General features: G+C 49.1%; 2 protein-coding genes across 8 annotated transcripts in view; one reads left to right on the forward strand and one right to left on the reverse strand.

The window, feature by feature from the left end:
* Nucleotides 1-1,043: 1,043 nt before the first annotated feature.
* ZNF346 (zinc finger protein 346) lies at nt 1,044-10,189 on the reverse strand. Its single transcript, XM_015641983.3, has 7 exons — nt 9,958-10,189; nt 9,682-9,785; nt 9,500-9,595; nt 7,568-7,718; nt 5,840-6,079; nt 3,239-3,332; nt 1,044-1,968 (listed from the first exon to the last, which is right to left on the reverse strand). The coding sequence occupies exons 1-7, from the start codon at nt 10,016-10,018 to the stop codon at nt 1,863-1,865; spliced, it is 852 nt and encodes a 283-aa protein (XP_015497469.1). The 5' UTR covers nt 10,019-10,189; the 3' UTR covers nt 1,044-1,862.
* A 126-nt stretch (nt 10,190-10,315) lies between these two features.
* UIMC1 (ubiquitin interaction motif containing 1) overlaps nt 10,316-23,975 on the forward strand; it is a 39,638-nt gene continuing 25,978 nt past the window's right edge. For 6 of the 7 annotated variants that reach the window (XM_015641975.3, XM_015641978.3, XM_015641977.3 and 3 more), the window contains exons 1-3: nt 10,316-10,498; nt 14,735-14,892; nt 22,854-22,941. In XM_015641975.3, coding sequence (XP_015497461.1) covers nt 14,743-14,892; nt 22,854-22,941 — 238 coding nt within the window. In that variant the 5' untranslated portion in view covers nt 10,316-10,498; nt 14,735-14,742. The remainder of the gene's footprint in view (nt 10,499-14,734; nt 14,893-22,853; nt 22,942-23,975) is intronic. The other variant, XM_015641976.3, reaches the window with a different exon arrangement.

Consider the following 23,975-nt stretch of genomic DNA (forward strand, 5'->3'; position numbering starts at 1 on the left):
CCTGGGGGGCTCTTTCCTCCTGGAAGTTTCTTTTGGCCTCCCCTGAACGGCTCTTGTTTGGGGCACAGAAACCCCAGCTCACTGTATGTAGGATGGTATGTGCATAGGATCTGAGGCTGAGTAGGCTCATTCCATATGCTGGGGTGATGTGAACCTTCTGGCACTGGGGGTCAGCTCTGGAGCACAGGGGTGAGCCCCAGCACAAGGGCTTCCAGCTCCATCCAGTCCCACTGGCTTTGACATGGTAGCTTCTAACCCGAGCCACAACCTCAGCTGCTGTCCTCCTATCACCAGGAACCTGCTGAGGAAGGCAGGGGCAAGCTGGAGGTGCAGGCAGCTACCCCAGACTGGGCAGGGTGCTCTGCAGGGGCTGGGTCCTGCCCCGGAGGCAAGAAGCCAGGTTCAGGGCAGCACGTCCCACTAGGCCCTGGTCTTGCCTGCCCATCCTTATCTCCAGCTGGGAGGGACTGATGGAGCAACCCAGCTCGGTTAAGGTTTAACCAGGCAGAACTTGGCAAACATAAACCTGCTGCTCCCTCTGGGGAGCCAAGAATGTGGGGCCCAGTGCAGGGGCTGCAGGACAGGGACACCAGGGGTCCAGGCTTTATCTAGCCCCCAGCACAGCACAGGAGCATCCACAGATTTGTGCAGTGACAGCTGAGCGGGAACATACAAGTTGAGGGTGATTTGGCAGGAGGCTGGGCAGTGTCATGCCTTGTCCTCCTGCAGCCCTGCCACCTCCTTCTGCCCTGCCTGTGTGGGGGAGGGCTGTGGCTGCAGCTGGCACATGGAATCAGGTGCATGGGGGCCAGAACATGTCCTGCTCCCTGTGGGGACATTGCACACACCATGTATGAGGTTGGGCACCACAGTGCCCTTCTATGGGACAAGAAAGCAGAAGCTTTGCTCACCAGCCCTGTGCCTTGCACAACATTGGGGGTTCATCCCAGTGAAGCAGCAGCCATGGCAAGGAACTGCAAGGCAGGAACGGGGCCACCCCAATCTTCCCAGCCCCTAATTGTAAGCAGGCACCCGGTCCTGACTCCACATCTGCACTTGATTTACTCAATGGAGCCTGCAGGGCCATGAGGGATGGCAGTGGTTGGGGCTGTGGCCAGGACTGCGCTTCCTCCAGCTGAGGCAGGGACCCTGGGTGTGCTGCTGGAGGAGCAACTGGCTCCACAGAGCTGGCTGTGGCCTGGGCAGGGGACTATGGCGCTTCTGTGGAGGATGCGGCTGGTGGGTGGCTCTATGCTCTGTCCTGCGCCTGCCAGCCCAGAAGGCAATGGAGTTCAGCCTGGCAAGGCAGCCAGAGCCCTGGCCCAGGGCAGGGAGGAGCAGAGCTGGGCTGACAGCACACCAACACCAGGGCACACGTAGGGACAAGGGCCATGTTTTATCCTCAGCCTCCTGGCCATGAAGGCGACTCTGGTTCCACAGCCAGGCTCCAAGTCACCTCCTGTCATACCAGGGGATGCCCATGGGTGCTGGTGTCCCTCTGAGAGCAGTCCAGTAGCAGGATGGGCAGGCCCCCAGAGTGGGGACAGGGAGAAGGTGCCACTACCAGCTTGCTGCCAAACCCTCCTTACACCAGATACACACTTCCTCTCACACCTCACCCACCTTCACAGGAAGCAATTACACAATGAAAACTACTCTAAGGGAGTGAAGTATTTGCTGTCTAGCAAGTCTCTTCCAGCTGGATCCTTTTCCTGACAGATTCAGTCCCCGTTCTGCTCAACGGGTGTATACAGGAGGGTAGGGCTTTGCTTATCCAGAGGGATAATGAAACCATTGTGGGCTGGCAAAGGATGTGCATTCTGGGGCCACCAACAACTCCAAGAATAGTGCTGCAACTTGCTCTAGAAGTCTTGGCTGAAGTAACTGTAGCCTCCTGGGGCAGTTGACTCTTCCCGGACATACTGCTGTGGCGGGAACGGTCCGACAGCCGGCACTGCTCCTGGGATCCTGCACATTGAAAGGAGAAAGAAGGAAAAAAAAGGAGACAATGTCACAAATGCTCTGAAATGTGCCAGCTGCAATCACTGCTCAGCAGGCAAGGCTGTCAGCAGAGCAACAGCCCACTGCAGCCAAGGCAACAACTTGCCAGAAAATCTTCCAAGTGAATCCTTGCTCTCTGTGCCTGTGTGTAAACAGACACCTTTAGCATGGCAGAATTAGCTGCGGCACAGCTCAAGGACTGCTAAAAAGCTCCCATTACAAAGCAAGCATCCTGCCTCTCTTCAGGCTGCAGAAGCTGGAACAGGGCTGCACAGCTGAATCCAGAGCAGCCTTCTGAAAGGGAGTTGTGTGGCTGCAACAGCTCCAACAATAGCAGTGTCCTTAAAGAGAACATTCACATGTGTGTGGTGGGAACATCCTCAATGACATCTCTCTAGAATGGGATACTTCCTATTCACTGATCTAGTTGTGCTGTTCGAGAGCTGGAACTTCCCTGGGATGAAAGATGTCTTCCCATCAAGTACTCCCCAGAGCTGAGGGACCAGGAGGCTGTTATTCCATAGACAGGCAACAAGAAATCCCAGTTTTCTTCCAGTCCCTTTTGGGGAATCTGGCTGGGAGCCTGCCCTCCCTTCAGGTAGGATTTCCTAATACCCCTTCCTTCTGAGAAGCTTTCTATGCAACCCAGGCTCATTACTGCGCCTCTTTTAGTGAAGGCTCTTAAATTAAAGATTGGCAGTCTCCAGAACAAGTATTTTTGGTGTTAATCATCTGGCAGCATAATTTTTTTCAATTAATAATATATGCAGGGGATGCCATTATTTAACTTGCCAGCTGTAAGAGTGAGTTCAGGAATACAGTCCAGGTTTCTGGAGCGTGCTGACTATATGCCAAATTTTAAAACAAGCAATCCCAACGGAGATTAGAATAGCAAGCAGATCTCCACTGAGCCAGTCTTTAATTAAATTAAAATCTCAGTTGTTAAGAGAAGCTGTGTTTAATAGGTGTCAGGTTCACTGCAAAGGTCTGTGCTGAGCTGAAGTATTAGGAACCAAAAGCAACTGTAGGCACTTCCACCACGGCAGCACAACTGGGCTGTCTGCAGAGGGAGCTCCTGGAGCAGCGTCAGGACACACAGAGAGAGCCTGCACAGACCCTGCTGTTCTGTTTGGAAGTCAGCTGGAAACACGTGCTCAAAACCGCATTTTAGGTTATATTTAGGTCATCGATTTGAACAGCAAGGCTGGAAACACACTTAGACAAGAACATTACTTACTGATTCTTGTGTTTGAAGCCACTGATGTGAGCTTGGTACTGCTCTATGGAGTTCAGCACTATGTTACATGTGCTGCAGGGGTAGCCCTTCCCAGCTGAAACAGACAGCAATGTTAGCATACACAGCTAGCCAATTCCTGTGTCTGAGTTAGAAACAAGCAAGATACTCAATCACTTGATTTATTAAACAACCCTAAACAAAGACAAATATCAGTCAACAATCTGACCAGGCAGGGAGATCACAGAATCCCACTACCCCCCACCATGTATCAGCCAGTCACTGCAAGGGAATCACTAAGCCAAAAAAGCTTTCCTGATGAGAACATGGTTTGTTCATTGCTAAAACACACACACATGTTCCCTACAAACAGTTCACAGTATAAGGCATAGTAAAAGTTTCAGATATGGGCCCCAAACCTCAAATGTTATAACTGCCTTTGCAACTCCACTTCTCTGCCATATTCCTACTTCCGCTGATCTGGACATCTCAAAACAGAGAACAGGAGATACTGAATTTGTAAGCTTATAACATTTCAATAAAAAAGGCAGCCAGAGAAGATTGCACCCACTGTCCAGCTCCACAATGCAGCATTTTGCTAAGCCTTGCTGAGGTGCCAACTGAGGATATTAAGCAGTTTGGTGACAGTCAGTGGATCAGTTAACTGTGAGGAAAAAAAAGTTTCCAACAATAGTGGTACTCGACAGGATCAATGGTTTTGTGTAACATGACAACTCCAGCTGGGCTGAAAGTTCAGGAGGTCACAGATACCAAAAAGGCAAGTATGGCAGCACAGGAGTCTGTAACTGGGAAAAATTCTGGCAGCTGTCCTCAAGATATTAAGTGTTCCTGAATTTTGGCTCACTGGGGAAAGGCTTTGATTGGGAATCTCACAAGAAAACATTTCCTTAAGGTGAAAGAGGAGATGAACCCCAGGTGTGAAGAGCAGTAAATCATTGGGAAGCTCAATTCTGGATGTAGCAGAGGCTTCACCACACCGCTGCTGCACCTCAGATATTTCAGACTCCAGTGGGACATTTGGCTCTCAAAATGGAGCTGGATCTAAGCAGTAAAGGCCAGAGGAGCTGATACAGCCGTCAGGTCTCTTCCCTGCACCATCAAAGTCAAGGTTTCTCTGTTGCAAACCCATCCAACAGGTGCATGCACAAAGCTGTCGAAACTACACTCCTCAACCCTAAACCACTTGTTCCCAAAGAACTAAGCAGGCAACCCCCTCAGTGTTGCATTTGCAAAGAACACATCTTTATCTGCTGCAAGTCAGGTCTCAGCAGACGTTTAGGGACAACTGTGGCTGCTGGCACACAAAGGCAGAGAGTGGGAAAAAACATCCGTGACTGCAGCCCACCTCATCTGAGAAGCCCCTGATTATAGCCCAAGCTCTGAAACCTTTCCTGAAGAGCTGAAGTGCCCTGGAGATGTGACTGTACATACTCCTGTTCTGCTGGAACTTCTTGGGACACATCAATCACACAGGCAAAGGCACTGCCCACCTACCCAGGCAACGGCACTGCCCACCTACCCAGCCCGCCTGGGCTGGAGCTCCTGCCCCTGTCAGTGCCTGAGTCACACTCAAGTGGAACCATTCATCAGACCCCACTAATTAGGTGCAGAGCAGATGGGTAACGTGAGATACCGAGCACCTTTTCCATCTCCCACACGGCCACGCAATGTGGGAGAGAACATTACTTGGCTAATTGAGCCTCATTTGTCATAAGTGCTACCGGTATCTAAAGGTGGCCTGCAAAGAATTAGAATAATTAATCTTCTGCTTGTGTGGGTTTTTACGACAGAGAAAGAAGCCCTTAATGAAGATTTTAAGATGATCTGTCTGCTTATTATTTACCTCAAGTATCCAGCAGGTACTAAGACTTCCTGGCCCAAAAGAAGGCTGCTGGGAGGAACAAAGGAGTTTTCTGTGAGTGCCTAATGCTTTCACTGGACTCGGAGGGCTTTCATCACGTACAAGTGCTCACAAGCAGCAGATCATAAACCAAAAGAGTTTTAACTGTCTGCCTAAAGTTCCTCCTTAATAGCTCTGGGGTTTTTTTTTCCACATTCCTGCTTGCTCCAGAGAGAGTTGCATTAGTTCATCAGATGGAAGTGCCCACACAGAGGCAGAAAGGCATTCAGGGAGAAATCTTTCTGGCTTTCATGTGCTTTGAAGCAGCAGGTGCAGTTAAACCTATTCCTTCCATCTCTGGCTAGTCCCCTCAAAGACAACTTTTAAGCATCAAATGCCACTTTTATCTTTCCATTTTGGATGCAATCACCTAACTAGAAACAGTACTGGCCAAAATCCCTGGATTATCTGCAGAGAATAAAAAGGACACGTCCCCGATTAAACAACACTGCATAACACAACCCAAAGCTTGTCACGAGTAGCTACAGTCTAAAACATCTGCTGCCAGGGGTTACAACATCAACCAAATCAATCTTAGGGTGTCTAATTAAGTTCTTCATCATGAGCAATACTCCCCTGCTCCCTCCACACAGACTCTCTTGTCCAAAGGTCTGTCAGACACACTCTGCTCCTCTCCCACCCTGCTCTTCAGCTGGTTATCAGCCTCCCTGTTGAGAACTCACCCATGAAGGATGATGCTGGTGCATCAGGGGTTCGGCCATAATGCGCCATCAGCTTGTGCTTGGTCTCCTGCTTTCTGTGCTTCTTGCCTACATAGTGCTGTTTTGCCATAAGAGGGTTGTTGAAAGTGGCATGGCAGAGGCTACAGAACTTGTCCGGGTCAGTAATGTCCTTGTTCTCTTCGTTAGAAGATGCAGTAGAGGTGGGGAGGGCAGCAGGGTGTTTCTGTGGGGGCACCGTTTCTGTGGGGTGAATCCAAACTCCTGGTCAGTCACAGAACTCAAGAGGTAAAATCCTGTTACTTTATTTCCTCCAAACCCACATTAAAACTGGTAACACATCACATCTAAACCCCCAACTAGCCAATTCAAGATACCTCAATAAATTAATGATTTTCCTACCTCTACCCTTAATGCTGCAGAATTTAAAGACGTGGTAACATAACTCACAGTATGCCAGGAAAACTTTCAGGTTTAAAAAATCCAACAGATTTGCATGTTTCTCCTTCACACAGCATGACTGTATCCAAGAAACACTGGGTATGAATGAGCTTCCACGTGCTGTTATCATCTCCCAAACAGAACATGGCCACAAGCCCTTGCACAGCAAAGGCAGTGGGACTCTGGAAGCACCATGCAGCCACAGGACTTGATCCTGAATTCATAAGGAGTATTGCCTGAGACACAGCATAAATGGGACTAGGTCTGACACAGTGAATCCACACAGGGAAGCAGCTCTTCTGTGTGGTGGAGAAACCTGCACCCTCTCACTCCAGGGTGCCAAAGAGCAGTGAGTAACCTGCTAGGGATCAGAGAGCTCCTCTCATGCCAGCACCAAAGGCACATACTAGACTGCTCAGTGAGCATCCACCTCTTCCTGCAGGCCCAAATCATACCCAAAAACAAGGGCTCCAAAGAACAAGAAGATCCCGGAGGTGGCTTTGCTGTGCACACATTTTAGCAAAGTCATGAAGACATGCTGGGACAGACAGTTTCTGCCTGGAAGATCCCAGGAGTCAGGTGTCTGGGTGACTCACAAGCCCCCATCTTGGAATTAGCACAAGCTGCCATCCTCAGGTGCACTCAATGGCTGTGTTTTCCTACTGTCCTGACCTGTTGCAGTTCCCTTGGCCCAAGGCTACCTCTACCTGCCCTGCACAGGGGGTGTCACTCCCCACCCACCAGAACTTTCCAGCAGCTAGGAAAGAGGTTGGACACACAGGCAGTTACACCAAGGCAGACAAGGTCAGAACAAGCACATACAGCTCCCCAGCTGTATTCTCCCACTCCCCAGTGATCTGCAGCTCTTAGATCTGTGAACCTCAGGGGCCTCGTTGCTGTAGCTGAGCAGCCCTGGGGAATTTGCCATATCAGAGTTTCACCAGTCACTTCAGTCTCTGTAACCTTTTAATGAGCATCATACCCTGTGACAGGCGTTTTTACATCTCAACATCACACGCCTGGTCCCTGCATACAGGGATGGGTACAATCCTCTATGGGTAAAATCCAGCTGCATTTCCCCCAAACAAAGCAAAACAAAAAAAACACACAACCTCTTGCCAATGCCAGCCCACTGAGCAGGCTGGCACAGCGAGGTCTCTGGAGGAACACTGCTGGCTTACTCTATTTCATGGCAAAGAGCACACACTCTTAAAAGAGCTCACACTTGGGGTTCAACAAGCCTTTCAGCAGCCCTTTGAGACAACGTGAAGGTGCTGCAAACACTCATACCTTCGGCTTTGGGGGCCTGCTGCTTCATGTTCTTAGCATGAGTCTTGCCCAAGTAGTGAGATGTTGCCACGGCTGGAGAGGAGAAGGTCATGTTGCAGATGGGACAACACTTGTTCCTGTCCTCCCCATTGCTGCCTTCCTGCTTGCTGTCCTGTGCACAGAGAACCACTGAGTTGCTGAGGCTGGGAAGGACCTCTGCAGGTCATCCCATCCAGCCTCCTGGTTTTCAGGAGAAACACTACAGTTTGGGGGTCTAAAAAAAGATCACCAAAGACATATGGGTGTTAAGTTGATTAAGTGTGACTAGGTAGAACTTCCATGATGCAGTATCACCCTCTCCCTCCCTGGAGAGTGTTCCTGCACCAGATTACTGTTTTTAACCTGTTGGCAAACACTCCAGGCAGAGGGGCAGCTCTTGCCTGTTTTAGTTAAGGACAAGTTTAATGTGTGGCTGCCAAAACTGGACCACACAGCCTTGTCCCCTGCAAGGTGTGAACTGAGCAGCACAAACATCATTATCAGCTGGGTCATCTGCAACACAACACCAGCTGAGGAGGGAGCTGCAGGCAGTTCTCAGCCTGACACTATGTGCAAAGGCATCTGCTGTTATCCCCCAGCTCCCTGCAAATGCCAGAGTTAGGGATTACAGCTGAAGCAATCATAAAAGTAGAATCTGTTCCCTAAGGGAGTCACGGGGCAGACAGATGGCTGAATGGAATGTGGGCCTTTACTGACCAACAGGCTCCAGCTACCAGCTGAGGGAACCTAAACAAGTGAAATAAAGAATGCATCTGGGAAGAGAATTCCTGTGGATGGTGAACCCAACGTGCTCTGCGTGATGTTATGCAATAATGCTCCTGACAAGCTGTTGCTCCCGTTCTTTCTCTGTCATTTCCAGCAAGATTATCAAAATGAGAAACACATTTGTTTAAATGGGGAGGACAAGCTTGAAGAGGCTGAGTGGGAAGGGCAGCAGGAACTGGGATACGGCCTGGTGAAACACCTGCCACTAAGCTTCTCAGCTCGCACAAAGCCCCTTCTGAGAGCATTTTCTTTGTTCATTTACAAGGCTGTTCAACTGCCTTCAGCCCAGCAGATCTCACTGAGCTGTATTTAGCTCTGGTGGATCCTGCACTCACAAAAGGCAAGGATGGATCAGGCTGGAAGGGACCACAGTGGGTTGTCTGGTCCAACCTCCCTGCTCAAGCAGGGTCATCCCAGAGCACTTGGCACAGGACTGCATCCAAAGGGTTCTGAATACCCCTGGTAAGAGCTGCTCCACAGTTCTGGAATAACCCCAGTAAGGGAGACTCGATGTCCTCTCTAGGCAATCTTCCAGTGCTTGTTCACTGCACAGGGAAGTTCTTCCTCATGTTCCGGTGAAACTTCCTTGGATTCAGTTTCTGCCTGTTGCCTGTTTCTTACCCTGTTGCTGGGCACCCCTGAGCTCAGTCTGGTTTATTCTCTGACACCCTCCCTTCAGACAATTCACAGAATGAGAGAATCATTAAGGTTGAATAAGACCTCCAAGATCATCAAGTTCAACTTCTGACTGATTGCAACCTTGTCAACTAGACCAGAGCACTTGAGAGCCATGTCCAGTTATTTCTTAAACTGGTGATTCCACCACCTCCCTTCCAACACCTGACAACCCTTTCAGTGAAGAAATTCCTCCTGATGTTGAACTTAAACCTCCTCTGGCACAACTTGATGCCATTTCCTCTTGTCCTGTTTCTGATTTCCTGGGAGAAGAGCCTCATCTGGATACTGCCTCCTGACAGAGAGTTGTAGGGAACAATATCGTCTGCCCTGAGCCTCCTTTCTCCAGGCTAAACAACCTCAGCTCCCTCGCTCTTCACAGCACTTACCCTCTAGATCTTAAGACACTGATTGTAGACATTACTTTTAGACATTGATCAGGTCTCCTCTCACCTGCTTCACCTCCAGCTTCATCTTCTTCCCGTGGGCACCCTCCTCCCCACCGTGGATGGACAGGTACCGTCTCACCTTGTTGGCGTGTTTCTTACTCTGGAGAAAGCAGATAAATCCCCGCTCAGTGCCTCGCTGAGCCCGGGGCTGGGCTGGGGCGGAGGCGGGGGGCTCCTCTTCCCTACCTGGTAGTGAGCCAGCCGCTGTGACTCGGAGATGAGCAGGGCGCTGCACACCTTGCACTGCGCCTCGGTGAAAATGTGTCCGTTCTCCCGGATCAGCCGCTCCACTGTGGAGTGAGGGCGTTGGGACACAAAACGGGGGCGTCAGCGGCCCGGTGAGACCCCGCGATGCGCGGGCCGTCCCTGTTCGGGATGCCCCGCATCTCGCAGGATCCAACCGGGCTAGAGGGAAACTCGTGGGGCCCGACCACCCGCCCGCTCCCCGTCTCGCCGCCTCACCTGCCTCTTTGCCCACCAGTGGCCCCGCAGCGTCCCCGTTGCTACCGGCCCCGTCCGCCATGGCCACCGTCGCCGCCTCACGCTGCTCTCGCGAGAAGCCACCCGCGCGCCCCCTCCGCGCCTAGCAACGCTGGGGTGGTCTCCCGCGAGAGCACCTCACCGTCCAAGGGAGGCGGCGGCGGACATGTTGGTTATGGGCACAGATGTATTGCGGGCAGCCCCGTGGAGGCTCGTTTTTGTGGGTGCTTAAGTGGCGCAGCGCATCCTTCTTCAGAGGAAGCGGCATCCGGGATTAGTAAGTAGCGGGACTAGCATCTCAGAGCGAGGCGTCCGGGCCCGCTACTCGCCAGCCACGGACATGGCGCTGCCCGCTTCAGCACCCCGATGACCACGTGAGACACAGCGAAGCCGCCACTGCCATCTTGGGTGAGGGCAATGAGGCCTCCGCCGCCAACTTGAGCGCGGGTGCGGGACCCGCCAACCGGGGCCGGCGCGGAAGATCCGGCGGGGAGGCCGCGGGCAACGGGGCGGCCCGGGCCCGGTGAGTACCTTGTGCCCTGCGAGGCATGCCGCTGCCCCGCGGCGGGTGGGCCCCGGGCGAGCCGCGGGGCTCCCGGGGCTGCGAGGGAAACCCTTTCCCTCGCCCGGGGCCATTATCCGACCCCTGCCCCCGGGCTGACCTCCCCCAGGTATAACGCCCGGTCCCCGCCCCCGGCGGCCCGGAACCGGCCCCCAGCGTACCCTCTGGGGAAGGGACACCTCCCGTCCCCCTCTAAGGGCACTTCCTCTGTCTCTTGCCTGGAGGGGACCCAGGTGCTGCGCCTGGGGCGACCCTGGCACTGCTTCTGAATCGTTCCCTGGGGAGAGGACCCGAAAACCGGAGCTCTGCCTTGGCCACATCCCCTGAGATCGAGGCGCTCCTGCCTCTCCTGTTCCTCATGCCAGGCCTGGCTTCCTCCTCTTTTCCCGGGGCAGCCCCTGCACGCTCTCTTCCCACAGGTTTTCCCACCTGTGGCTGATCCCCTTCCCCAGAGCTCACCCCTATCCCTCCTGGCATCCCTCATGCTTCTCCCTAGCTTATCGAGTGTCCCTGACCTCATCCTTGTAAATCTCCGTGCAGAGCCCTCCGTGCCCCAAGGGAAAGGACCGCGGGTGGGTTCTGGGGCGAGGATCGCTTTCCCTCTGTGTACAGGGGCGAAAACATTTTCCTCCCTGCCCTTGGAGGAGAGGGATGCTGCGGGCTGGACTGAGGGCACTGGAGCAGGGAGCATCTCCCGGGAGCTCAGCAGCCTGTGCGGATGCACCCGGCCGTGTGTGGCCTCTGCAGTGCCCGTGTCCCCTCTGTGCACAGCCAGCTCTAGAAACGGATCAATCCTGTAAACAATTTCCCTCTCCCCGGGGCGCTGCCAGCCCTCGTGTCCTGCTCACGGAGCATCAGCTGGGCCCTGCGTGCGGGGTCGAGCCGAGGGTCCGGGGATGATATTTCCATGGAAGCGTGTGGTGCTGACCTGCCTGAGCACGGGGAGCGTCGTGCCTCTGCTTCCCAAGGTGGGGGGAGTTGTTTACAAAGCGACAGCCTGTGTCTCAACGACTCAGGAACTCATCCGGGGATGAGAGTCATTCATTTTTTTTGGCTTGGTTTTTTCGAGCATTTTTCAAGCTGTCACAGCTTGGCAGGTCTGTAGCTGCAGTGTCAAGATTTAGAATTATTCTGTCGGTAATTGCTTTCTGATTCATCAAAATGATAGATGAGAAGGAAAATGACAAATAATCATAAGTTGGGGATCTTCAAGGATATCCCTAAAAATGCGACTGGAGAAGCGTGGCATGTGCGAGTTCCTTGTCAGGAGGTCACCTTTGCTGTCAGAGCATTTACAAAGAAATTCTCTTAAATTCAGAGTTGAAAAAAAAATCTGGATAACTGCAAAATGAGTCTGCAAACTGGACTGCAAAGGTAATTTTAGATAATTCAGTCTCTGGCCTTTTTTTTTTTTTTTTTGCTGGGTTTGGAAGCAGGTATCTTCCCCTCAGGCACTCACAACTATCCTTTCCAAGAGTGCTAAAAGCAAAATATGCTCAACTTCGCTTCCTGAAGAGGAGGTCTATGCTCTGATGCATGTTGTCTTCCCTCAGCTACACCAGCTTGTCTAATAAAAGCTATTACTGCTCTCCTACTCACAGCCTCAGACTAGCACAGCTACAAGTGATCTCTTACTTGTCTTGTTCCCTTAGTTACAGTTTCAGAGACTCTCTTTGCCACAAGTCCCTTCATTTTCAGAAGCGCTGTGGGAGTTGTGTGGTTACATCTCTTACATCTCCTCTTTTCTCTCCTTTAAATGTTGAAGGTAGGTGACTCATCATAACTTCAGCTGATATTTCTCAGTGATCTCTTATTTAGAGCAGAGCACCGAGCAGAAGATGTATCACAGAGTCAGAGGAGAGATGGTGATACTGGCATGGATTTAAAAAAAAAAAAGGAAAAAAAGAAGCAGCACAGCAGTTGTTTGTTGCTGTTGCTTTTGTTGTGGGGATAAAAAGGTTTATCTCCAAAGCCTCAGTGACCCTGTGTGGGCCCTTCTGTGCTCCTCACGGCATATGAGTGAGTGGTTTTCCAAAGGTGAGGGAACATTCTCCACCACCATGCATGCCCATCGTGGGGGCAGCTCACAGCAGCTGGGTGGCAGCTGGCTCATCTCCCTGAACAGGGAGGGCAAAGAGACCATTTGGAGCAAAAGATAAAAAAATTGGAGAACATATAGTGAGGATATTCCAACGACACTGGAGTTCAGCTTAGCTGGAGCTGAACAGCTTTGTTTTTCGAGAGCCAGCGCTTTACCAAAAACAGTGCTTGTTTTTATTTTCCTTTCCTTAAATGGCTTGAAACTGACAGAGAGCAAGATTAAATTAGTTATTAGGAAGAAATTCTTCCTTGTGAGGGTGGTGAGACACAGGCACAGGGTGCCCAGAGAAGCTGTGGCTGCCCCTGGATCCCTGGAAGTGTCCAAGGCCAGGTTGGGCAGGGCTTGGGGCAGCCTGGGACAGTAGAAGATGTCCCTGCCCATGGCAGGGGGTGAAATGAGATGATCTTTAAGGTCCCTTTCAAAGCAAACCATTCTATGATTCCTAAACAGACAAATACTGGAGGACTGCAGAGGTCCTTGCAGTCACTCTGGCTCATTGTGAAACCCATGACTGCCCATTTGTGCAACATTCTGCTTTCCGAGAGCTCAGCAAACCTTTGGTGCAAATCATGACTCACCAGGATAATCGCCTTTTGTCTCTGGGCATGTGTGTGCATGTATTTGCAGAAGGAAGGCTGCAGATCGTAGGGAGGGAGCGGGAGTATTCCTCACCTTGCTGCTCGGACTGTAGATGGAGCAGTGCACTGCTGTTCTCGGCGCTGATGGGGATTTTGGCCTCCCTTAGTGTTTCTATACGCAGTGGCTGTTTGCTATTTTGTGGTGTTACAGAGAAGGGTTTGGCTCTATCCTGGGTGATGTAGGGTTTCTGTTGCATCTTGTCTTACTCTTATTTTAGATCTCAGCACACATCTGAGCTATTTCAGTGATCTTGAAGGAAGGCAGAGTGATTCTGTGGAAGGACACTGGTCTGGGATCCAGCCAACTTAACTTGCATTTCCAGCTCTGCTGTTCCCTGATGTGGAACGAGGGGCTTGTTGTTCAGCCTCTGTCTGCACATGTTTAATTGAACTTCAGCAGAGCTGGTCATGCTCAGCCTGCTTTGTAAGGCTCTTTTACATCACAGTTCAAGAAGCACTGAATGTTATTGTCGAGCTACTAGGCAAACAGCAAGCACAGGCAGGAAAGGGTGATTTAACTCTGTGCCATCCTGCTGCTCTCCTTTACTGAGATCTCTTCCCAATCCTCTCCTCTGAGTTCTTTTGGATCCAGGCAGCTAATGCTTGCTGTGCATCCCTCTCCATCAGCCTATGGGCTGCCAAGAGAAAGGATGCTGAAGTACCAGTTTGCATTGTGTGGGCACCTGCCCTCAATTGTTCCATGCACTCAGGTTTGCACTAATAACACTCAGCAGGTTCCTCACTGCTCGTTAATGCGGATGGTTTGGGCACGTCTGGATGGAGTTCTTCCGGAGGCTGCTGCTTATTGAGAAATCCGTACTGCCAGATAAACCTGTTGTCTTGTTTCCAGCCTGCCTGCTGCCATTGCCTGTGTTTTCCCTGTCTGTAGTGCTGGAGCAGCCATGCACTGAGCTGTGCAGACAGCAGGACAGCATCCTTGAATGAATAATGCCTTTCCCCCTGGTTTTTATCAAATGCAAAAGCTGACAAAGGGCTGTGCTGTGGTGGCGTCTTGGTCTGGTGTGCAAATATCAGTTTGATCCACTGCCACAGCCTGGTTTGTTTTGGTCAAAGTGTGGGGCTGAGGAGGGGAGGTTTTGTTGGAGGGTGGGAGACCTGCTGTGAAGTGATTCTGTGGAGGAGTTTGCTGATGGGCTTTTAGAGGAAATGCTCATTGCTTTGGAACAAGGCATTCAGAGTAGCTTTGGTCTGTGTTGCTGTTCCCCTGAAACCCCTTTTTAGCAATCAGCTTTAATAAAGTGTTCTTAACTAGATGAGTGGTGACTGGTGCATGTGGCTCCCAGTAACACTAAATCCACCACGCTTTGTAATAAGGTTTCAGTGCCTGGGGTCTTTTGCCTAAAAATAGCAAAAAAAAAAAAAAAAAAAAAAAAGTGTGTTAGGGGAAATCTAAATCAGAAGGAAACAAATGGCTTTTAATCTTTCCCTCTGTTTCAGAGTGAACGATGCCGAGGAGGAAGAAGCCTGCAGAGGGCCTGAAGTCTGGAGGTCAGGATGGGGAGGAAGAGGAGGAAGAGAAAAGGAACCCAGTCAATGCCAAGAAGAAGCGCAGTTTTGTGGATGCATTTATTGTTATATCTGACAGTGACGGAGAGGTCAGTGATGGCTTTGGGGTACTCAGAGGCTGTGCTGGGCCCTGCTGCTCCAGGACAGTGCCAGAGCAGCCCTCACTGTCGTGCTGGGGTCAGGTTTTGCACAGAGGGTCTTGTGCCATTCCTTTTCTTACATATGAGATGAATCAAATCCTATTTGACTAGGAAATGAATGGTGTGCTTCGTGAGGGTGAGTTATGAGTCTGGGATTTGATAACCAAATCCTCTCAGAACTGAATCTGAAACGTAATTTAAAAGTAACCTTTCCTCAATCCCTTTACAAATCTTTTTTTCATAATTTTTATTTGATTGATTTCCAGCTAAACCTTAGAAACATGATTCTGTATTATGTGCAAATAGATAAGAAAATGATTCAGAACTCAGGCTTGTGAGTAGCTCAGAGACAGGCAGTGTCTGGTAAACTGATTCTGAATTACAGGAGCCTGAGTTTGTAACCCAGCTCCAAAGGGTGTAAAGGTGAATGTGGTGTGGGAGTACCTGGCAAAGGCATCAAGGCTCAGATCACTGATCCTAGCGTCGGCTTATGCACATCAGCATTACCCTCAAGATTGAAATGTCTGTGTTGGTTACACAGGCGGTGGGATGAGCACGGGAACTCCTGCCTGGGGGAAACCCAGAGCCCTCAGAGTCTGTGCCTGACTGAGTGAGGTACATGAGAGGAAATTATTACAATCAGTGTTTTTATGCGTGACTCTTAAGGCTTTGCTCTGTCTTGCTAGTGATTGGGGATCCTAAGCTGCTTTTTGTAATTCCACCATTTTCAAAAGCATTTCAGTTCACTCTCAAGCTGTAGATCTTAAATCAGGTCCCTTTTGCTCCCACATCTGCAGTGTGCTGCTCTCCAATAAGGCGATTATCATGTGAGGAAGGGAAAATCACTAGAAATAAACAGTAAGAAGCTGTAGGGCAAACGATATTGGATGTTTTTTCTTCACATTGTCTGAGTTCTTTCCCATTGGGAAATTCCCTGAAAGAAATGGAACATATGGCAGTAATAGTTCAGTGGGGTTAAACCCTTAGCTCTGCAATATGCTAAGTTAACTTCAGATGTCTGCTGCATCACTGGCCTTTATTGTGAAACCTATAAGGAAAAAAGAAATCAGAAGCTATAAGAGCTGCTGCAGTACATAAAAGATCAGGACCTGTTATTGTCTGCAATTATTCATCTCAATGTGCACGTATCTGAAAAAGAGGAAACAAACGTCTCTTAAAACACATCTATAAAAAGGTTAGGCTCCCTCACTGTTCTGTAAGTTTGTCTATAAACAATAAATTCCGATGGCATAATCGGTCATATTACAGAAAAGGATATGCTCAGAGAGGCCGTTAAAGAGCCAATTAGGTTCTGTTTAAGTGACAACAGTTCAGTCAGTTGAATGAGTGGATTTATTCAGTTCAGTCTCTTTCTGAGTCATCAGCTTCCAGATCCAGTGCCACAGTCTCTTGTCGTGTTGTTTTCTGCAAAATCAAACGCAAAACTGATTTACTTGGGATCTCAAAAAAATAACTGTCTGCCTTCTGTAACTGTCTCAGCTCTTCGGTGTACATCAAGTTGAATTTCAATTTTGAATGTTGTAACTGTTGTTCTTGCACTGGTAAGACCTTGTTGTGTGTTCAAGAAGAGGTGTGGGAAGCTCAGATCAATAGCAATTTTAGAGAACAATACATTCTCAATTAATCTTGCATCTGTTAGGACATGGTTCCTTATGAATCAAAAGCTACAAGGACAATTTGGGCATCATTGATTCGATGGCTTTCTTCCTTGGCAGTCTCTTGGCAGGTATCTATAGAACAAGTCCCTAGTTCTGCTTCCAGACCAGCAGATCTTGTAGCAGCTGCACCTGGAAAGCCTCCAGCTTCTCACTTTTGATGATCTTTGGCAGACTGCCTCTCCCAGGAATTTTTCAGTCATGCTGGATTATCAAGCTCATCCATGTTATTTTGCCAAGTTCCCTTTCTTTGCTCATGTCTATGCTGTGGCATCTGCAGAGCTGCATCAGAAAAAAGTTTTCTGGACGCGAGGCTTTCTCATCTCTGCTATATATAATCCTGGATTTGGGGAACACTTCTCTTTTTTTGGAAAGGGTCAGACAAAATAAGAACAGTCTCTCTGGCTGTGTGGAAACCAGAGGAGATGACCTTCTTTGTGCAGACTGTGTCTCTGAAAATGCAGACATGCCAAATGAGTAGAGTGGTTCCCATCTCCCTTGGCTGTTTAATCTCACAGGGAATTGGTTGCCTGTGCCAGAAGATGGATGTTCATTCACAAATACACAATATTTCAAGTAGTGCCCAACAGTGCTCTCTGTGAGGATGACAATTCCTGGTCTCTTGAACCTCCTGCTTGCCTTGGGCTGTTGGTTTGACCCTTGAAGCCTTGTCTTCAAGATGATTGTTCTTCAGTACAGGGCCTGACCAAGCATGAACTCTGAGCACAGCCCAAAAGTTGTGCTGTCCTGTTAGACTGATCTGCAGCTTTTAGTGCAGTTGATCCCCAAATGCTGCTGATCTGGTCTGGGACCTTTTGGAAGGGTCTTTTGCCTGGATAGATCCTTTGGGAGCTTTGAGAGTACCTGCCTGCACTTATAAAGTTGGCATCAAGTCTCACAAGCTCTTTCTGCCAGATTCATCAGCTCTGCCAGCCCTTGGGGAACATATGACAAGACTCCAGGGTGATGGTGCCATCTATTTCTGCACGGCCTGTCTTCCCTTCGGTGCGGAACATCCCTTTGCCTGAGTGTTCCTGTGTTGGGAGATACTCACAGTCAGGGTAATCAGCAGCATGTGTTGATGTTCCAGATCAGATTTTGGCTATGGTGCAGAGGGAGGTGTGTTTAGGCATTGGCTGGAATACCCAGCCACTGCCCTATCCTGTTTCCATCAGCTGTGACAGTGGATGCTCACCTCAGGACCAGACATGGCCTGAGGGACATCTTGCTGTGGAGAAGATGGCACTGGAAATGTCACAGCCAGGATGGCAGTGCCCACCTGTCATAGTTGAATCCCATCCAGCAGCTAAGTAGCAGGCAGCTGCTTGCTCACTCCCACCCCATGGTGAGGAGAATTGTGGGGAAAAAAAGTAAATCTCGTGGGTTGAGATAAGAACAGCTTAATAATTGAAACAAGATAAAATATAATAATACTATTAATAATCCTAATGATAATATCAAGAATAATTGTAATGAAAAGAAGAGAGAGAGGAACTGCTTTTTATCAGGAGCTGGAGTGATAGGGCAAGGAGGATTGGGTTCAGACTGAAATGGGAGAAATTTAGGTTAGATATATGAAAGAAATTCTTTACTGTGAAGGTTGTGAGGCTCTAGAACAGGATGCCCAGAGAGGCTGTGAATGCCTCGTCCCTGGCAGTGTTCAAGGCCAGGCAATGAGCATCCTGGTCTTGTGGAAAGTGCCCAGGACATGAGGGTTGGAATGAGGTGATATTTAAAGTCTCTTCCAACCCAAACCTTTCCATGATTCTGAGTAAAACCCAAGAGAAGCCAGTGACACAGTGCAGTTGCTCACCACCCACTCAGCAATGCCCATCCAGTCCCTGAGCAGCAGTCGGTGTCTCCCAGCCAATCCCCCCCTGTTTATACACTGGGCATGAGGTTCTGTGGTGTGGAATATCCCTTTGCCCAGTTCCCCCAGCTCCCTGTGCACCTGCTCACTGCCAGAGCACAGGAAACTGAAAAGTCCTTGATTAGAGTAAGCACTGCTTGGCACCAGCTAAACCATTGGTGTGCCACCAGCATTACTCTCATACTAAACCCAAAACACAGCACTGCACCAGCTACTAGGAATAAAAATAGCTTAATCCCAGGACACCACCTCACACCACTGACCATCTGAGCGAAGCAGATCCACATGGGAGTATTGCTGCAGTGCCCTGCTGTCTCCATGGGCTCTGCTGGTGCCAAGGGACCTGGTGCCTCCATCTCCCAGAGGAGAAAGCAATGTGAGTTGCTTCTGGAGGAGGCTTCATGGCTCTGCTGAGCTCACTTGTTGAAAATCAGATTGATCTGATTCCAGGCTCCTCAGAGCCCAATAAAAGCCCTTTTTCCTACAGAGTCCTTTCTCCCTGTGTCAGGAACTGCGTATTCTGGCATGAGCCCCATTGTGTCTTGTTGTTCATCTCCACTTCCAGCAGGTTTGTTCTAATGAGCAAAGCTGAAACAGATTCTGAGCTGAAGTCAGAGACTAATAAAGTAGGGTGAGATATTAATTTCAGCAGCAGCCTTGGCAAGAGCCAAACATGGCAATTCCAACATCTAATTGGCTTTTAAAAATAAATTAGTCTGGTTTTCATCTGCATATTTCCCATGCAGGATGTGTGGTGTTTGGCTGTGCCCTATTGTTAGATGGTCAACTGCTGTTGAGCAGTAAAATTACCCAGACCTTTTGACTTTGCAGTCTGCACTGTTAGGGGTGGAGACACTCTGCTGTAGCCTTTCTTGCCTGAGTCAGTAGAAGCTGATTTCTGTGGTTTATCATGTGGATTTGAGGGAGCAGGATGTGGGATGCTGGCTACTGGCTTCCATTTATGGGCTTTTAGAAATGAGTGGAGCTGTATCTGTTTCTGCTGGCAGTCAGCTTCTCTTAAGTATGTGCAAAAGCATTTTTAAAATGGGAATTTGATTTCCTGCTGTCTGGTGAAACCAAGCAGGTTACAAAAACAAGGAAGAAGAATAGTGGCTGCCTTCCACTAAATGCGTAAGGAATTTGGAAACCTGTCTATTTCTTGATCTGTGTACAATGCTAACAGTGAAATTGCTCATAAGAGAGCATCATAAATTAAAGTGCAGAGCCTGACACACAGGAAGAAAATTTGGGTTCCTTCTGGCCGTTATGCCTTGAATTGACAGCAGAGGAGGAAGGATGCTCTCCAGGCTGGCACTGAGCAGAGGTGTGCAGTTCCTACCTCGCCTCCGCTATAATAATTAGTTTCCCTTGGAAGATGTGTGTTGGAGATGACCTTGTAACTAAGAGTATTGGCTGCAGTTTGGGAATATTTTAATTGATTAAGATTATTTTTGGACTAGTGATCTTATTAGAAAGGCAGCTGGTTGAGTGGCCCCTTGAGTTCCTATTATCCTTGTAGATAGATGAGCATTAAAAGGTTGGGTCAGGAAGAGCAAGCCCTGTTGTCTTGTCTGAATTTTCTTGGCCCCTTCTGTTTCTACCATTCACGCCTGTGTTTATGCAGAGTACTCTGGGGCCTGTGGGGCTTTCTCCCAGCAGAGGTACAAACAGCCATAAATCCTAATTAAAAGGTATGTTTTATTTTCTGGGTTTAAAAATAAAGAAGACTTAAGAATTCTTGGAATTGAGATGTGTGTGTATATTTTGGCCCATCAGGATTAATTGGATTTGCTTCAGCAGTTCACTGTACCATGGCTTCTCAGTAGAATGCTGCTGAGCAATTTAAGCATCTTTCTCCAATGTATGAGGTTCGTACAACACGTGTCCTGCAATAATTTTGCTCCTGCCACTGATGTAAATGTTGAGATTCTTCAGGACCAGCATGGGGACACGAGGCACGTACTTGGCTGTGCCGTGGATCCGGGCAGCGCGCCGGGCACTGTTCCCCTCGGAACCCTGGAGGTGTTTGAGCCCCGTGTTGTCCCGTGGTGTGTGTTGTAAGTGTGTGTCTCTGTGCACAGAGCAGGCACTCACAGCCCTGGAAAGTTTGGTGTGCTCGTAAATCACATCCGTGCCCTGGAAGAGAGCTGCAGATGAGAGTGTCAGGGTTGACCTTCCAGCAAGTGCAGGAGTGATGAGGGGAAGATTGATGCCTAGAGAGAAGAGCTGGGGATTTACAGAGCCTGTTAGGATTAAATTGCCCCTGTTTTAAGATGGGGTGGGTTTAGCATTGTTAGACAGGGTTTTGGGGGAGAGCAGGAGAGCTGTTGCTGAACCTCCTCCAGTGTATAATCCTAGTGCAATGCTGCTGCAATCCCACGGACTGTTCCCCATCCCCTGAGCTGTGAGCAGCCCACAAGGTCAGCATGGGGCTGTTGCTGCAGACCACGGAAGGGCAGTTTGGGTTGGGAGATCCCATGGCTTATGGAGAACTGCAGAGGGGCACTATGCCAGGGCCCTGGAAGAAAGGATTTTACCTCCTGAGCAGGAGCTTGGCATCCATCTCCTAGGAAGAGAGACTGGATGTGAAGCAGCCTTTTGGAGACATGGTGGCAGATCTTGGAAAGGGAGTACCTAAACCAGTCTGTGGGGAAGAGAAGGAATCAGTCACAGAAGAAAACCCCTTAGGCACAAGCATGAGTGTGTGTGGACCTGCCAAGCATGATTGCTGCTGTGTTGTGAGCTGATTCTTAAGTCAGTGGAAGTGAGGAATGGTGTAGGTATTAGGGCATGTAAAAGCTGTAATGTATTAAGGTTTCAGGAAACCACCTAATAGTATGTCTTGCAAAATCTTAGTTGGATAAATAATTTAATTTGGTCTAGATAGCAACATTCCTGGATTGAAATCCTGCTAAAAGACTGTCAGTAAGAGCTGCTGATGAACAAAGGAGAGGCTCATCTGGGGGAGATGTAAAGCTGAGGCCAAGAGGATCAATATTGGGTCTGTGTGTGTTTTAACATCCTCATTAATGATCTGTAAGAGGGAGCAAGTGGTGTATATAGATTAATAAAAACTACAGATAACACTAAAGCTAGAGATGTCTTCAACAAAGCTCAGCACAGAGGTGCAGTCTGAAGGACTTCACAGGTTCAGAAACACGGGCAAAGGACAAAAGAAATGGATGACAATTGAAAATAATCGATGTATCTGTTTGTGTTAAAGTAGCCCAAGCCACGTGCCCCTCCTTGAACCCTCCTTTTGGCAGAGGAGGTGGAATGAGGCACAAGCATGTGGCTGATGTGTCTCATGGGCAGCAAAACTCAAAGCTGCAGAGGGAGCAGTGCAAAGCTCATCCTGGCCAGGCGTGGGTCTCTGCCTGAAACACTGGATTTGATTCTAATCCTACCTGATTTAGAGAGACAAATTGGAAGGGGTCCAGTGCCAGCCTTGGGTAATGTGTGTGCCTGCGCCTAAGCTGTCAGGACAGCAACTTGCAGAAATTTGTTTCATTTAAGCCTGTGCCCATTTGTGCTGCAGTCTTTGTGCTTAAAGCTGCACACATTTAAGTTGTTTGTGGGAGTATTGTTCCAGGGAGCCTCAAGACAACAAGTTTCTGAAGGATTCAAGTTTCAAAAATGAAATATTTGTGGCAATACTGCCCAAAGAAGCTGTGGAAGCCCCTCAAAGTGTTCAAGGCCAGGTTGGATGGGGCTCTGAGCACCCTGGTCTAGTGGAAGATGTCCTTTCCCATGGCAGAGAGTTGAAATGAGATGATCTCTAAAGTCTCTTGCAACTCAAACCAATCTTTGATTCTATGAATACAATGAGAGAATAGCATGAGGAGAAAATACAGCTGGCCCTCCTGCCCTCGGGGTGCATTGGTGTGGGTCTCCAAAAATGGCTAGGGCTTCTAATTTTGATCACCTGGCATTGCCTAGGTACATTGCCATAGTACTAGAAGCATAGCAAGAAACAGTCCTGGCTTAAAGGTGTGTGATGCTCAGTTAGAAAAAGGTTCTGTTTTTCTATTCTGAGTGCTTACAAATATCAACGTCTTAGCAAGGCCAAACAAATTCTCTCTAAAATCATGGGTAGCAGGTGCAGTGCATGGTGGTGACTGGCATGAAGTCTATTGTCTCTCCTACTTCTCTGTTTATGTCAGTCTGTAACTCTTTTTGCTCGTTATGCTTATCACACAGCTTTTAATAGTTACAGAATGTGTTTGAATTACGTTTGAAATTCAAATTTCACACAAATAGATGCTTGTTCTTGAACCAGTGTTTGTGTCTGAGTAGTTGGGGGGAGGGGGCTGGTAGTAATTCTTACATATTGCAGGCACTCACCATGTTATTTTCCATTTCAGCAGGAGTCAGAGGAAGAGAGCGAATTGCAAAAGAAGAGAACAAAGCAGCTGGATCGAACGAAGTTTGCTGCTAAAAGAAAAATTGCACGTAGGTCTCAATTGTGGGGCTGGGGAAGTTGTCTGGTGCTGAGCAGCTTCTGCTCTTTGTGTTAGAGATTATTTCCCTTGCAGCAAGGCTGTGACATGGCTGGGGATGCAGAAGAGACCCTTCACAGGGCTAAACTTTGCACTTCCAAAATAAAGGTGTGAGAGTGTAGATACCTCACTGGGCTCAAAACTGTCTGAGGCTGATCTGAAAGCACCGTCAGTCACAAACTGCTTTCCTGTCCAGGCCCCTCTGCTCCTGTCTGTCCCTGAAACATCACAATGCTTTGACCCGACAGCTGCCGCTCAGGAAGGATCTGAGTCGCAGCTGACAGTTCTCTGAAATCATCAGCTCACAGTGTGGGGGCAGCCAGAGCACCAGCAGCCAGCAACGCTGGGCATCATAAGGAAGGGTGTTAAGAGCCAGGGATTTGGTTGATGTCATTTTGCTGTTATATAAAGTGTCGGTGCACCCTTGTCACAGCGCTGTGTGCAGTTCTGGCCTCTGCAAGGACACAGTGGTGCATCCAGAGAAGGGCAGCCCAAGTCATGAAGGAGTGGAACAGCTGCCTGGTGAGGAGAGACTGGAAAGCTTGGGGCTGCTTTGCTAGGAGAGAAGGGTGGGATCAAAGTTCCCATTGGGAAAGCAGTGCCTCAGCTGAGCACAGAGCTGTTGTTTACCAGCTCCTGGGGTGTATCAGTGGAAATAGCAAGAAATAGAAAGGTTTAAAACGGGTGAAGGACGGTAATGCTTCACACAGCATGGGATGAACTCCTGGAAGTTTGTGTCACAGGAGGTTGTGGAGAGGTCAGTATCAACAGCTTTAATAAGGTATTAAATGCATTCATGGACAATAAATCTGTGAACAGATGCTAAAGGCTGGGATGTTCCCACTCATATTCTGATGTACAGGCAGGAGGGCCCACTGAACATGGCCAGCGTACCTCTGCTCCCTGTAAAGCCCTAAATGTTACAGCAGCCAGGCCCCAGAGGGTCCCCACTTGTGTTTCTGTGCTCTGTGAGGCAGTGGTCCATCC

Source organism: Parus major, chromosome 13 (genome assembly GCF_001522545.3).
Source record: "Parus major isolate Abel chromosome 13, Parus_major1.1, whole genome shotgun sequence".
In the NCBI taxonomy this organism is placed as follows: domain Eukaryota; kingdom Metazoa; phylum Chordata; class Aves; order Passeriformes; family Paridae; genus Parus; species Parus major.